Below are 12,558 nucleotides of genomic sequence, written 5' to 3'. Positions count from 1 at the left end.
CATTTACATTGGCTCTCCAGCATCTGTCTAGCCAAATGCTTGACCTTAATAAGTTGTGAAAATTGCTCCCAGTGCAGAATAATGGCTAAGGACTTGTGATAAGATTGACTGGGTATCAGCCCAGGAAGGAACGTGGGGGTGTACCCAGGAAATTTGTTAACTTGAAAAGGACGGAGGTAATGCCTGCTCATTCATAGTTTAGTGTAAGGAGAGATCTGATGAAGGGAAAGGCGTTGTCACCATGGCCCACACTAGCTAGGCTGGCTCCGAACTGAGCGGGAGGGATGCAACCCTCAGAACTGGTTTAGAGTGGACAGGGGAGAGGACTGCTCATTTCTTTGGCCTTAACTCTGGGTGTACACAAGAGCTTTGCACACGCAGGAATGGTCCTGCTATCTTGTTGCCATGTTTTTGACCTAACCATTTGTTGTCTTCTGCCTATATCCTGGGTCACATGACTAGGTGTAGCTGGAAGTTGATCTTAGTGTATTGCTCCCAGACAGTAAAACAAAGGGCCACAGGTGTTGTCAGGATGAGCCTTTTCTGACTTGATGAGGGGACAGAGCTGTCACCTACCACACTCGCTCATCACAAAGTGTTTGACAGTAGTCTAATGTGACCCTAGACAATCTCAGGCCGGGGCAAGGAGGAAGTGAATGCCTGACACCTCAGAGGGGTGGAAGCCTCTAGAAACTTCTGCTGCCTGAGTGAAAGGATTGTCCCTGTTTCTTGAACCCAGGACCACCAGACTGACTCCAAGGTCGAGTTGGCCTCCCTCCTGTTCAGAAGCCTCAGGGATGTAACAGGCTTCTCCCATCTTGAACCCAGCACCTGAACTCCGTCTGTTGTGCACCTTGTTCCCCAAGTTGTGCCACCCCAGTTCCAGACCCTTGAAAGTTGACCTGAAGGTGCTCTGCCAGCCCAGCTGTGGTCCCAGCAGAACCAATGCAGTGCCTCCCAAAACTCTTCATCAGAACCGCTGCCAATGCATCCCTGACGCAGGACTTCACACCACAGCCCGCAGTCTCTTTAGAACCGCCACTACACTACACATCCTCTATGCACGCCTTCGCATTGCAAGCCTCTTATCGACGACATCCTCAACAACAACGCAGGACTCCACATCACAAGCTCCGCAACTTCATCGGAACGGGACGGTGCGCAACACATGTTTGACGCAGGACTTTGCATCATAAACCCCTCTACGATGGCATCCTGGACAACGATGCAGGACTTTGCATCACAGCCTCGTAGCTCCTCTGACCCGCCACTGCACAACGCATCTCTACACCAGGATCTCTCATCGCCTCGGCTGAGCAGCACATCCTCAACGTGCAACCTCGCAACGCTCTGCACTCTGGACTCACCACAGCATCATACAGTTTACCATCACCAGCTCACCAGTACCCTCATCCGCATCCCCCCACACCACAAGTGGGGAAGAATCCTTGACACCAAATGGACCACCACCCTTAACACCAACAGACCCAACCCCCCGAAAACATTGAGCACGACGTTCGCATCTTCTCCGACTGGATCCTTAATTGCGCTAATGCTGTCGCCCGTATAAGGAAATCTAACAGCAGCAGATCCAGCAAGCACCCCAGCTGGTTCTCACCCAAACTTCGACCACTAAAGAGAGAATGTAAGCAACGTGAAAGACAATGGCAGAAAAGCCCCACAGACCTCCCCACCTTCAAAGCAGCCCTCGGCAAATACCACCACCTCAGGGCGGCGAAGAAGGACACCCTGCACAACCGCATCGAGGCTAGTGCTAACCGCACAAAGGGGCTATTCTGCATCATCAGAGGGTTCTCCTGACCCTCAGCCACCGAGTACACGATCCAACGCTCTAAGGACCTCTGCGACACTCTAGCAGACTACTTCGACAAAATATCAGACATCTACTGCAAATTTGATCCTTAACCGACCAACTTCAAGCAACTCCTGACACCAGCCAACGCCACCCACAGCTACCTGCTCACCGACTGGACTCCGCTAACACAGGACACCACAGCCATCATGAACACGATTCACTTTTGAGCAACTACCAACCCCTGCCCCACAATGCCTTCCGAGGAAATCAGCAGCACCTTCACTCCCATCCTCAATGCTTCCATCACCACGGCCACCGTTCCTGACTCATGAAAGCAGGCAGAGGTCAAGCCACTCCTGAAGAAACCATCCACAAATCTCTGTGAACACTTGGAAGAACACAACCTGCTCGACACCTCTCAATCCAGTTTCCACGCCAACCACAGCACTGATCGCTGCAATGGATGACATCAGATCCCTCCCTGACCAAGGAGAGAAGGCAGCCCTAATCTTGCTCGACCCCTCAGCGGTGTTCAACACCATTTCCCATCACACCCTCATCGCTAGACTCCACCACATCAGCATCCGGGACAACGCCCTCAGGGTGGATCAACTCCTTCCTCACAGGACGCACCCAGAGAATCTGCCTACCACCTTTTACCTCTGAACCCAAGAACATCATCTGCGGCGTCCCCCAGGGGTTCTCCTAAAGCCTCACCCTCTTCAACGCCTACATGATGCCGCAGGTCGACATCGTACACACCCATGGCGTCAACATCACCTCCTATGCTGACGACACTCAACTCATCCTCTCCCTCACCGATGGCCACCCCACCACCAGATCCAATTTCAGGAACGCCATGACCAGCATTGCTGTTTGGATGAGGTTCAACGGTCTGATCCTGAACACAGACAAGACGGAAGTGCTCACCTTAGGCAACAACACCTCACCATGGGACGACACCTGGTGACCCACCTCACTCGGGTCAACCGCTGTCCCAACAGCCCAAACCCGCAACCTCAGCATCATCATCGATAGCCAACTCACCCTCAAGCCACAAATCAATGCAATGTTCTCCTGTTTTCACATCCTCCACATGCTACAAAATATTTTCAGATGGATCCCCGTCAGCACCAGATGCCATTTCATTGTAATGACCCTCGCATACTAAGCCCCACACAACATCGGACCCAATCATATCAACCTCTGCCTGATTTTTCACCAACCCACCAGAGAACTCCGCTCAACCTTCCTCGCAGACCTCTAACGCATTCGTCAAAACCGCTGCGGAGGTCGTTCCTTTTCCTTCCTCACCGCCAAATCCTGGAACGGACTCCCCTTCCACCTGCGAACCATGCCCACCCTCTCTGACTTCAGGAAAGGACTCAAGACCTGGCTGTTCAACTAGAGGACATCAGTTTCCCAGCACATGGATACCCCCCGGGGTTAGAAACCACCCTATACAAGTACTTGATTGAATGATTGATCCAGGATTTAAGGTACTCTTGTTCGGCAGGTCTAACTTGGTCCCTGTATGTAGCCTGCACTTCATCGCGGTTGGCCTGAATTTGTGACTTTGTCCCGGTCCGGTGTGGCCAGATAGCCACAGTTGGTGCTTTCAGCTACTTGGCACTATTTTTGCTTAAATCTTTAAAATTGCAAATCTCTGTTTCTACTGATTGGATGTTTGTCGTTTTGGTCTCAAATGATTCATTACATTTTTTTTCTATATTTGTGTGGGATTTTTCTTGTGTTGTGTTTTTACTTTAGTACTGTTTGAAGTGATGCATAAATACTTTACACATTGCCACTTAAGTTAAACATAACTGCTTTTGTGCCATGTTACTAGAGGGTTAAGTACAAGTTAATTTGACAGAAAATGTGGTTGCTGCTTGATTGAGGTTTCACCCCTCTCAATCAGTAGCCCAATTTCCAACAAACTTGAATTTGTTTTTTGACCCTTCTTATGTGTTCCCCATTTGAACCCATCCATAGATGTTCCATCAGATTGCTTGCCCTGAAGACTGTCTTCTTCCCCAGAGGGTGAGTGAGCTTCGGTCACTTTCTGTTAACCCTCCTTATACTTCCTACTACTCATACAAGTTGATTCTCCGGATGTGTACATCCTTCTTATCAAAGGTGGTGATGCCTTTTCATGTTGGTCAAACTATTACCCTTCCAACATTCTTTGCTCCACCTCACCCCTCTAAAGAAGAGGAACGTCTCCATTGCCTAGACTCGAAGAGGGCTCTGAGCTTCTGTACTGATCTAACTAGACACCCCCACCGAGTGGACGATCAGTCTTTTAATCGGATTCTTAGGTTTGAAGAAACTGGCTATATCCCACTGGATCTTGCTCTTCATTAATAATCTGCTACGCTTTAGTAAATATATATAAGAGCAAGGGGTTTCGCACTAATTCCCCCAGCACATCTGGGCAAAAAGCAAACAGAGGCAAACACACAAGAAGTTGTGTGGGAATCAATCAAGAAAAAATATATAAGGTAGGAAAAAATTATATCAGTTCCTTACACACAAAAATGAGGAATGCTTCCACCTCCACTCAGTCCATGTGTTGTGTGTATTTGTACAGTACTACATATAATTTTCAATTTGTTGGTCCCCTCCTCTTCTTCTGGTCAACCAATTTTTTTATTTTTTTTCAATATTTAATCAAAATTATATGTAGTACTGTACAAATACACACAAGACATGGACCAAGTGGAGGTGAAAGCATCCCTCATTTTTGTGTGTAATAGACTATCTCCCCTCGGATTGCCTACATATTTGTATTGTTTTGCAACCGGTAATAGAATGGATGGGTAGAAAGGGGCTAGGAACGCTTTTTGTTTTTTAAACATCGAGTTCTAATGTTTTATGTGTAATGTTTCGGGCTGTGTGAAACTACCTAAAAAGTTTTTACAAAAAAGACATTAATATTGGTTTGAAAGAATTGTGGAAAGTTCGGTGAGTGGTTAATTATTTAAAGTAACTACCTGGGGACTAGGCGCCCACATGGAGGAACTTATATAATTTTTTCCTACTTTATATATTTTTTCTTGATTGATCTCTACACATCTTATGGTGTGTTTGCCTCTGTACTCTTTAGTAAATAAGCACCTTCCTGACGGCTTGTGAGCTCATTCAACCAGAGCCAAGGCTGCTTCTACTGCGTTAGCACACAGAGTGCCTGTACTAACATTTGCCTTGCTGCGATGTGGACGTCACTTCATATAGTCATGAAGCACTTCCCTGAACAGCCAGGTCCAACACAACGTGCAATTATGCCTGTTCGGTCCTCAGTTACTTTTTGATTTCAGCCAGTTCACGAACCTACCTCCTGGGTGGTACTGCTCTGGTATCTATTCTAAGGTATGTAATCTACGGTTAGAAGTGTCTCTATCAGGTAACAAGTTACTACCAGTAAAGCCTTTTCTGCTATTAGATTCTATCTAACCGCAGATTTCTCACTGATCTGCCCTGTTCTGTGAACTGGACTCTTTGACTTAAAAAGATCCCACTTTAGGTATCTGCACACTGGAAATGACCAAATTGGCTTTGCCTCTGAGTCTCCAGGCTTGGAAGAGGAACAAAAGCAACTGAAGTCAGCATGCATGGATGGTGCCTATATAGGTATGCGTACGTCACATCCAGCGGGAATGCCACCTCCTGGCACACCAGGGGTACTGCTTCAAAGTCTCCTGATCCAGTCTGCCACATGGGGAATATTCTAAAGTGAGGAATCTGCAGTTAGATAGAGTCTCCACCAGAAATGGCGTTACTGAAGGTACGTAACTTGTTCCCTAGGATGTTCTTAAGTAAAATATTTAGAAGTAGGAAATTCTAGGGTTATGCCTCTGGGTGTTCCAATTAAATAGGTGATGTGAAGAACGTAAGATGATCTGCTTGTTCATAGGACTAATGTATCTACTATCGGGAACTGTGTTGGACATCATGGTTACATGTTCGAATCCCAGAGTGTCCACTCAGCCTTCATGCTCCCAAAACTGAAAATATGTGTAATGTTGAGGTGGTTTACAAAAACATCTTTTATTCATCTATAGTACCAGGAAGAACTGTTTGGGTGAAAGTTTTCATATGGTGCTTTTGGCAGCCCTCCTCCTATTTAACAACACCGTGGGTTGAGTTTGGCTTTAGACGTGGATACGGTCACTTCAGGGACATTGGGGACTTTTCTACGGGCCACGCTATTAGGGAACTGTTTGCAATTGCCAAAGCTTCATAGAGGGTTTGGACTACTCCCCTTGTTACTGGTTTGCTTGCTTTGCAATGTTTCTTTGGTCGATTACATCACCATCCACAATATCTTGTAGCCAGCTTTTTACTCCATGTAAGTATTTTTAGGTCTCGCCTGAGGCAGCGCATGCACTGTTTGGCGAGACTTTTAGTAAGGGGGCTTCAAAAAGCTGACCACACGCTTTTGCTTGTGGCCTAAAGCTTGCGGTTACGCGCACAGGCGCCATCTGGTTTTCCTCTCTTGTCATGGCTCATTAAGCGCATCGCTCGCGGGCACCCTTACAGCGGGCACACATCGCACACCACTTTTTCATTATTTAAACACACACCTCTGTCGTGTTATTATTAGCGGCCCTTTAGCATTTTAAACTCGCGTGCTCTCTCTCAAAGCCAGCGTCGTCCACAATTGATACACTTTTTAGTCATTAAACAAACCTCTATGGCGCATTATTGTTAAATAAATAGAGCGCGGCCCCAGCAAACACATCATTGCAGTGCCAGCAGTGTGATTTTGTTTTACTTTTACAAGCACGCATGTGGCGTGTGAGCGCGGCCCTTTGGCATTTTCAACTGACCTGCTCTCTCACAAAAACCAGCCTCGTACACAATTTGTACACTTTTGCGTTATTAAACAAACATTTAGAGCGCGGTATTATTAAATAATTAGAGCGCGGCCCTTTAGCATTTTGAACTCACGTGCTCTCTCTCAAAGCCAGCCTTGTCCACAATTGATACACTTTTTAGGCATTAAACAAACATCTCCGGCGCATAATTGTGAAATAAATAGAGCGCGGCCCTTTTGCATTTTCAACTTAGGTGCTCTCTCATCAAAGCCATCCTCGTACATGATTTAGAAACATTTTCGTTCTTAAACGTTTCCGGCTTATTATTAAAAAATAAATATAGCGCGGGCCTTTTGGATATTGAACTCACGTGCTGTTTCCCTAAAGCCAACCTCGTCCACAAGTAAAATACTTTATCTAATTGGAGCTCATTTTCGCAATTCCCTCTGTCACGGTTATTATTAAATTAAGCATTTACTAAACGCCAAACAACCCTGCTTCTCTTTTTGTTGTACAAATAACTTTTTTTGTTTTGACTTCATTATTGAACATCTCTGTTTTGGTCTCTGCTTTTGACTGCTACAAACATCCTAAATTTCTTTTAAAACTTCACCCATATGTGCAACTGCAGTGACGCCACATTTGCCTCTCCTAACACTGATACTGATCTTTATGAGGAGGAAACCATTGTCTTTATTCAACTTTGGCAGACTCCCATTTAACCACAGGTAGTAACTGTTCGGACGTTTCACACCAGTCCAGACTAGATGGCGGCTACACTTGGGAGTCTTTTTCAAACAAGGTGTTGATGCATTGCTAAAGGATTCCACTTCACAGCTTGACAAAATGCTACATTGTCCTTAACTTCTCTGCTTGCCATTTTGTTAAACATTCTTTACATTAAGTTTTAGTTCAGCTTGAGATATAGTATGTAGTTAAAGGAGGGTATGGTGTTGCTATGTACGTTTTGCGCAAACGCTTTACACATTAACTCAGGGATAAGCCAAACTGCTAGAAAGCTTATTTCCATATACAATAAAAGCAAAAAAATGTTTAATTATCCAAAGCAAAATCCTTAGTGCAAAAACAACAACTGCTAAAAAATTATAAGATCCCAAAGGCGAGACCCATTGGCTTTGCCACTGCTTGTTTCATATGCTTCTTCTTCACGTTGGACGTTAAACTTGCTTATGTAAAGATTGTCTGCTCACTTTCACCTTGTTCTTTTGCTTTGTTTAAGGCCCAGTCAGCTGCAGCTGCTTTGGAGAACTTCCAGGTCCAGGCAGATGGACTTGTTAACTACGCTGCTTCACCAGGAGCACCGTTTTCGTTACAAGCTGGGATGCCACAGCGCGGATGGCAATAATAAACACAAATTGTGTTTCGCTACCCACTGAACAAGGAGACAGATGCCTGCATAGTAACAGAAATCAACCTTTGTGGAGGGATTGGAGACTTCATGGGCAATGATCCAGGCCAATGAATACTGTTTTTTGCAGCGTCAGTGGCTCAATTTTCAGATCAGAATATATCAAACTGTTCAGTCAATTCTACTGAGCAGGCGAGTTATAAAACTACAGTTCAGTATCATATTGATGCACGCTGTGATTCTTATTCATCGTTTTTGGTCCTAAGTTAAATAACCTACATAAATGAATTTGGTAGGTAGGTACCGGATTTAAATGTAGTAGCTTGTTATAATGTGGACAGTGCACTATTATTTGCAGCTTTTGGCAACCAATACCCTGGTAACATAAGTATTTGGTGCTAAGTGGGTCCTCATGTCTGAGGTGGGATATGTACAAGGAAATAACATACAAGTCTTTTGTTAGAAGTGTGTCTACATTTTTGCGGTAGGTATTTTTAAATTGGTTTTACGTAGGAAGAAAAACCCTCAACAATAAATGCTGACATATATTAGCAGAATGTTGACCGAAATATATTTTAATATAGGCAGATGCAAAAATGTGAAACCAGCAAAAATAGAAGGTATGGACTATTTTTAAAAAGGATTTTTATATATTTAACTTGCAGTGCGGAACTTTGTTTTTATGTTGCCCTGCCCCTCGGGATGTGAGAAGAATAAAACATAATGCATGTGTGTAATTTACATTACAGCTGTAGAAATATCAGATGTCCCCTCTGCTAGCTAATCTAACATGTTATTTCTAAAGGATGGTGAAAGATGGATAACTGCATTAATGCAATTTTCGAGACTTGATTTTGATCCATTTAAAGGAAAATATGTTGAGACAAAACGGCACATCTCAATTCTATTGGAAATGGATTCTAAATGTAACCATCAAAATCTTGTGTTTGGGGCGTTCATTGTATACCCTCCTCGCAAGCAGGTGTTGACTAATTTTGCATACTTTAATGTTTATTGTTTGAGACTTTGATGCTAGTCTTTGCTCCTTTGAGCTCCATACACTGCTTGAAGGGATTGAAAAGATACAATATAGCCTTTAGCAGTAGATAGAACAGTGGAATAATAACGTATTAGGTAATGTGGCTTTTGCTCATACGTAATGAAAACTGTTTTATAATGTATGCTTATACACACTGCCTAACTTTGGTGCTCTAAGGTTCCCCAAGTGTGCATTTGACTACAAGTAGGCTCTTGAAAATGTGAACAGAACTTTAGTGCTTTATACATGTTGTTGCATAAGCACACCACACACATAACATAAAGAAATATTCTTTGATATTCAAATGATGCAAAATGCTAAACATAAAGATTTGAAAAATATGTGGTAATATTTAGAATACAAATGTCACTAACTTTTGAACTACCATGTAACATTTAGTAGACCATTAGACTCTGTAGCATGCACTTTGCCTCTTGTATGTCTGCGGTTTACCCATACGATTTCCGGTGAAACCACATGCGCAGCCCAACGTTTTGATCCACTTGGTTTTAGGTGGTCATTGTACTGAAATTTTTAAGTTGGCTAAATCTATTTAAAATATGGTGTACAACGGTTATTTATTGATATACTATATGGTTGTATCCTGGTTTTTTGCACTGGTTCACACTTTGGTTTTTAACAAATTTTGAAGTCTCCAAAAAGACTTGGGCACTGTGAAAGGTATATGTCATTGGAAATGGACACTGAATAATGCACGCAGTTTTGTAGTTCAATAAACCGTGTAAATGGTCAATCGTTGTCTGCATCTATTTTTCAGTCATGAGATTTCTCTATTTGCTGATCGATTTTAAAAAATTTTTTTACAAAAAATTAAAAAATCAGTGAGTCCATTAGGATACTGTACCCTTACTTATTTCAGAAATTGTAATATAAGACACATGAAGTCCTCTAAAATAAAAAAAACAAGCAATGGCAGACTAGCCAGGTAATGGGGCGCTGCCCCTTTAAGGTTTCTGCAGTTACAGTACCTATTTGTTTTTCTGCTACAGTTTTTTAAATCATTTCTACTTTGCTTAGAAACAGCACCAAATGTAGGAGGAACATGATTATGAAAGATTCTCAGTATCTTTTGTTTGCCTGACCACTATGATATTGACATGTGCAAGTACAATGAGGCAGTGAAGTGCAAAATTCTTACTGCTCCATTTCACGTCCTGCAGCAATTCATATTCTGTCAGGACCGGAGGCTCAAATTATGCTTTTCTTTCTTTTTCTGAATTAAACAGCAACCAATCAGAGAACAGTAAACACAAAAGCTACATTTCCCACGTTTTACCCCACCATAGTCCACCAATCACAGCCTTCAGAGCCCCTCAAATACAGCCATCACCATCTTCACTGCTTCTTTCTTTGCTGCTCAGCAGTCAGGATAAGTGCTGTTGTCTCTTGTATTTATATACATGTACTTGGAAGTTTTGCTATTTGCCTTGATTTTGATCACTATTCTGGATTTGTCTTCTATATCCTCTGTAGATATATTGATTTATGTCATTTACCCCACTGGTTCGAGAATCTAGTCACGCAACTGCAGGCACCCATCGCCCCCGGCAGTTCTGCTTATGGTTGCTAATTAGGGCAGGGAACCCTCTTCCAACCCCTAACGCTTTGTGCACTGCTGGTTCTTTCCGTCCCCACAGGTTCAGACAACAGTCTTCAATTGCTTAGTGGAGCAGAAGATATGGGCGGACTGCGCTCCCTCTAACTGGGGGGTGCTCAGTTCTCTCACCATCAATTGAATGCGCGGCTCAATTCGCCAGTTCCGAATCATTCAGAAGACATACCGTGGTCGGGCTCCAATAATCAATTGATGCTACTGCATGGAAGGGGAGCGTATAGGCCTAAGACTTTGCTCTCCTGCTGGAGTCTGGCTGCATATTGAGAACATGGTCATACTGCATTTTTAGCAACACAAAACAAAACGTGTTCGCTATGCCAATGGATTCAAGCTGGCCACTCACTTCACATCTTGCATCATAATGATCCTACTTATTAGCCATATTAACGCCTTTGGCCCATTGAGGATTTGCCCTCCCAATTTAATCTTTGGGATTTGTAACCTGTTACTATTATAATTATAGATCAGTCATATTTTGATATGGTAGGCTATCCGTAATTTTACAAGAAGGGGGCCCAGATGCCTACTTTGCTGAAGCACTGGTTGAGACTCTGGACGATTCATTACAGCAATCAGTGAATAAAGCGCTAGCTAAAGCACTTCAGCCTATTTCAAGTGAATTACACAGCTATGTGCTCAAACATACATAAAATAGCAGGGTCCTCTGGCAAAACACACATGGTTGCCAGTGACAAGGAGTTTGCAGGCCTTTCTCAGCTGTGTACAACGTGGGCGCACACGGAGGCTATGGATAGGCAGGCCAAATCCTATCCTAGAGTCCACATCAAATATGTGGTGGCAAGCAATTTCTATGATGCACCTTCTCAAACTAGACCTAGCTCTACTGACTCCGACCCTGATTCCACTCGCTCAGATTCCTCACAAGACCCCTCTGGGCCTAGTAAGGTGAGGCTGGAGTGTAAATCTAAACATCCTAAGACACCCACTTCTACCTTCAACCCAGACGATATCTTCTGAGGTCATCTAAATGGACTCTATTTGAGGGGGTTGTGGAATATATGCCGGCTCAGCTGCGCAAGTCCCTCGAGAAAGAATTGTAAGGTGGCTGAATCCTTTGAGGTGGATCCCCATATGGACACTTTTATGAAAACAATTTCAAGAGATCCTAAGAAAGTCTGGACAAATCTTCGAAAGCATGCCAAGACAAGCTGAGGCACATGTCTGGCCCCTTGATGAAAATCCTAAAGATGGGCTTTTAGATGAAAGAAACGAATGTCCCTATTGACCCCAGTGTTTTGGTGGGCTGGGCCCAAACAGGCCATTTGCCAGTTGTGTAACGCCAACAGTGCTATGTCTACTGTTTGCCATAAGTAAGTCTATATTACTGAGAATAGACCCTAAGGTATTGAAACTGGTAATCGCGGAAGCCAGTCCAGTGGCTGACGGCCTCCTTTTTCATGATCACTTTGTCTGGGAGTTAGGACACTTTATGAAGACCTTTACAGACTTAGACAAGGCCCAAATGTAAATTAAAAAGGTTTTTCAACCTGGTCTTTTTGGCTGCGGCTGGCACTATCGAGTACGATGTCCAGACAAATCCTCATACTCAGATCCCCACAGAGAATTCCACCCCAGTAGTTGCAAAACCTGGACAGACAATGCCAGAGGAGGAACCTTTTTTCCAATCCCGCTATCGCGGGCTCAGAGATAGATACCATTGCCAAAGAGAGGTGATCAGTACTGTGAAACAAACATTAGGAATTACAGGTACGCGTCATTCCATCTTCTTATTATAATACTGGGGGGAGAGTTCAACTATTCCTTCGCACTTGGGCTTTATCACAAGATGCATGGGTGTTCGACACAGTGCAAGGTAACAAGTTGGAGTTTTAGGGTAATCCAGTCCAAGAAACCAGA

General features: G+C 43.8%; 1 protein-coding gene across 2 annotated transcripts in view; it reads left to right on the top strand.

The window, feature by feature from the left end:
- The window catches only part of PROSER1 (proline and serine rich 1), a 269,213-nt gene extending 259,415 nt beyond the window's left edge, over positions 1 to 9,798 (top strand). Inside the window, exons 13-14 of one of the 2 annotated variants that reach the window (XM_085621762.1) lie at positions 3,812 to 3,859; positions 7,877 to 9,798. In XM_085621762.1, the coding sequence (XP_085477888.1) occupies positions 3,812 to 3,859; positions 7,877 to 8,002 (174 nt within the window). In that variant the 3' untranslated portion in view covers positions 8,003 to 9,798. The remainder of the gene's footprint in view (positions 1 to 3,811; positions 3,860 to 7,876) is intronic. The other variant, XM_085621763.1, reaches the window with a different exon arrangement.
- Positions 9,799 to 12,558: the final 2,760 nt, after the last annotated feature.

Source organism: Triturus cristatus, chromosome 8, assembly GCF_964204655.1.
Source record: "Triturus cristatus chromosome 8, aTriCri1.1, whole genome shotgun sequence".
Taxonomy (NCBI): domain Eukaryota; kingdom Metazoa; phylum Chordata; class Amphibia; order Caudata; family Salamandridae; genus Triturus; species Triturus cristatus.
This window is presented reverse-complemented; position numbering and strand designations above follow the sequence as displayed.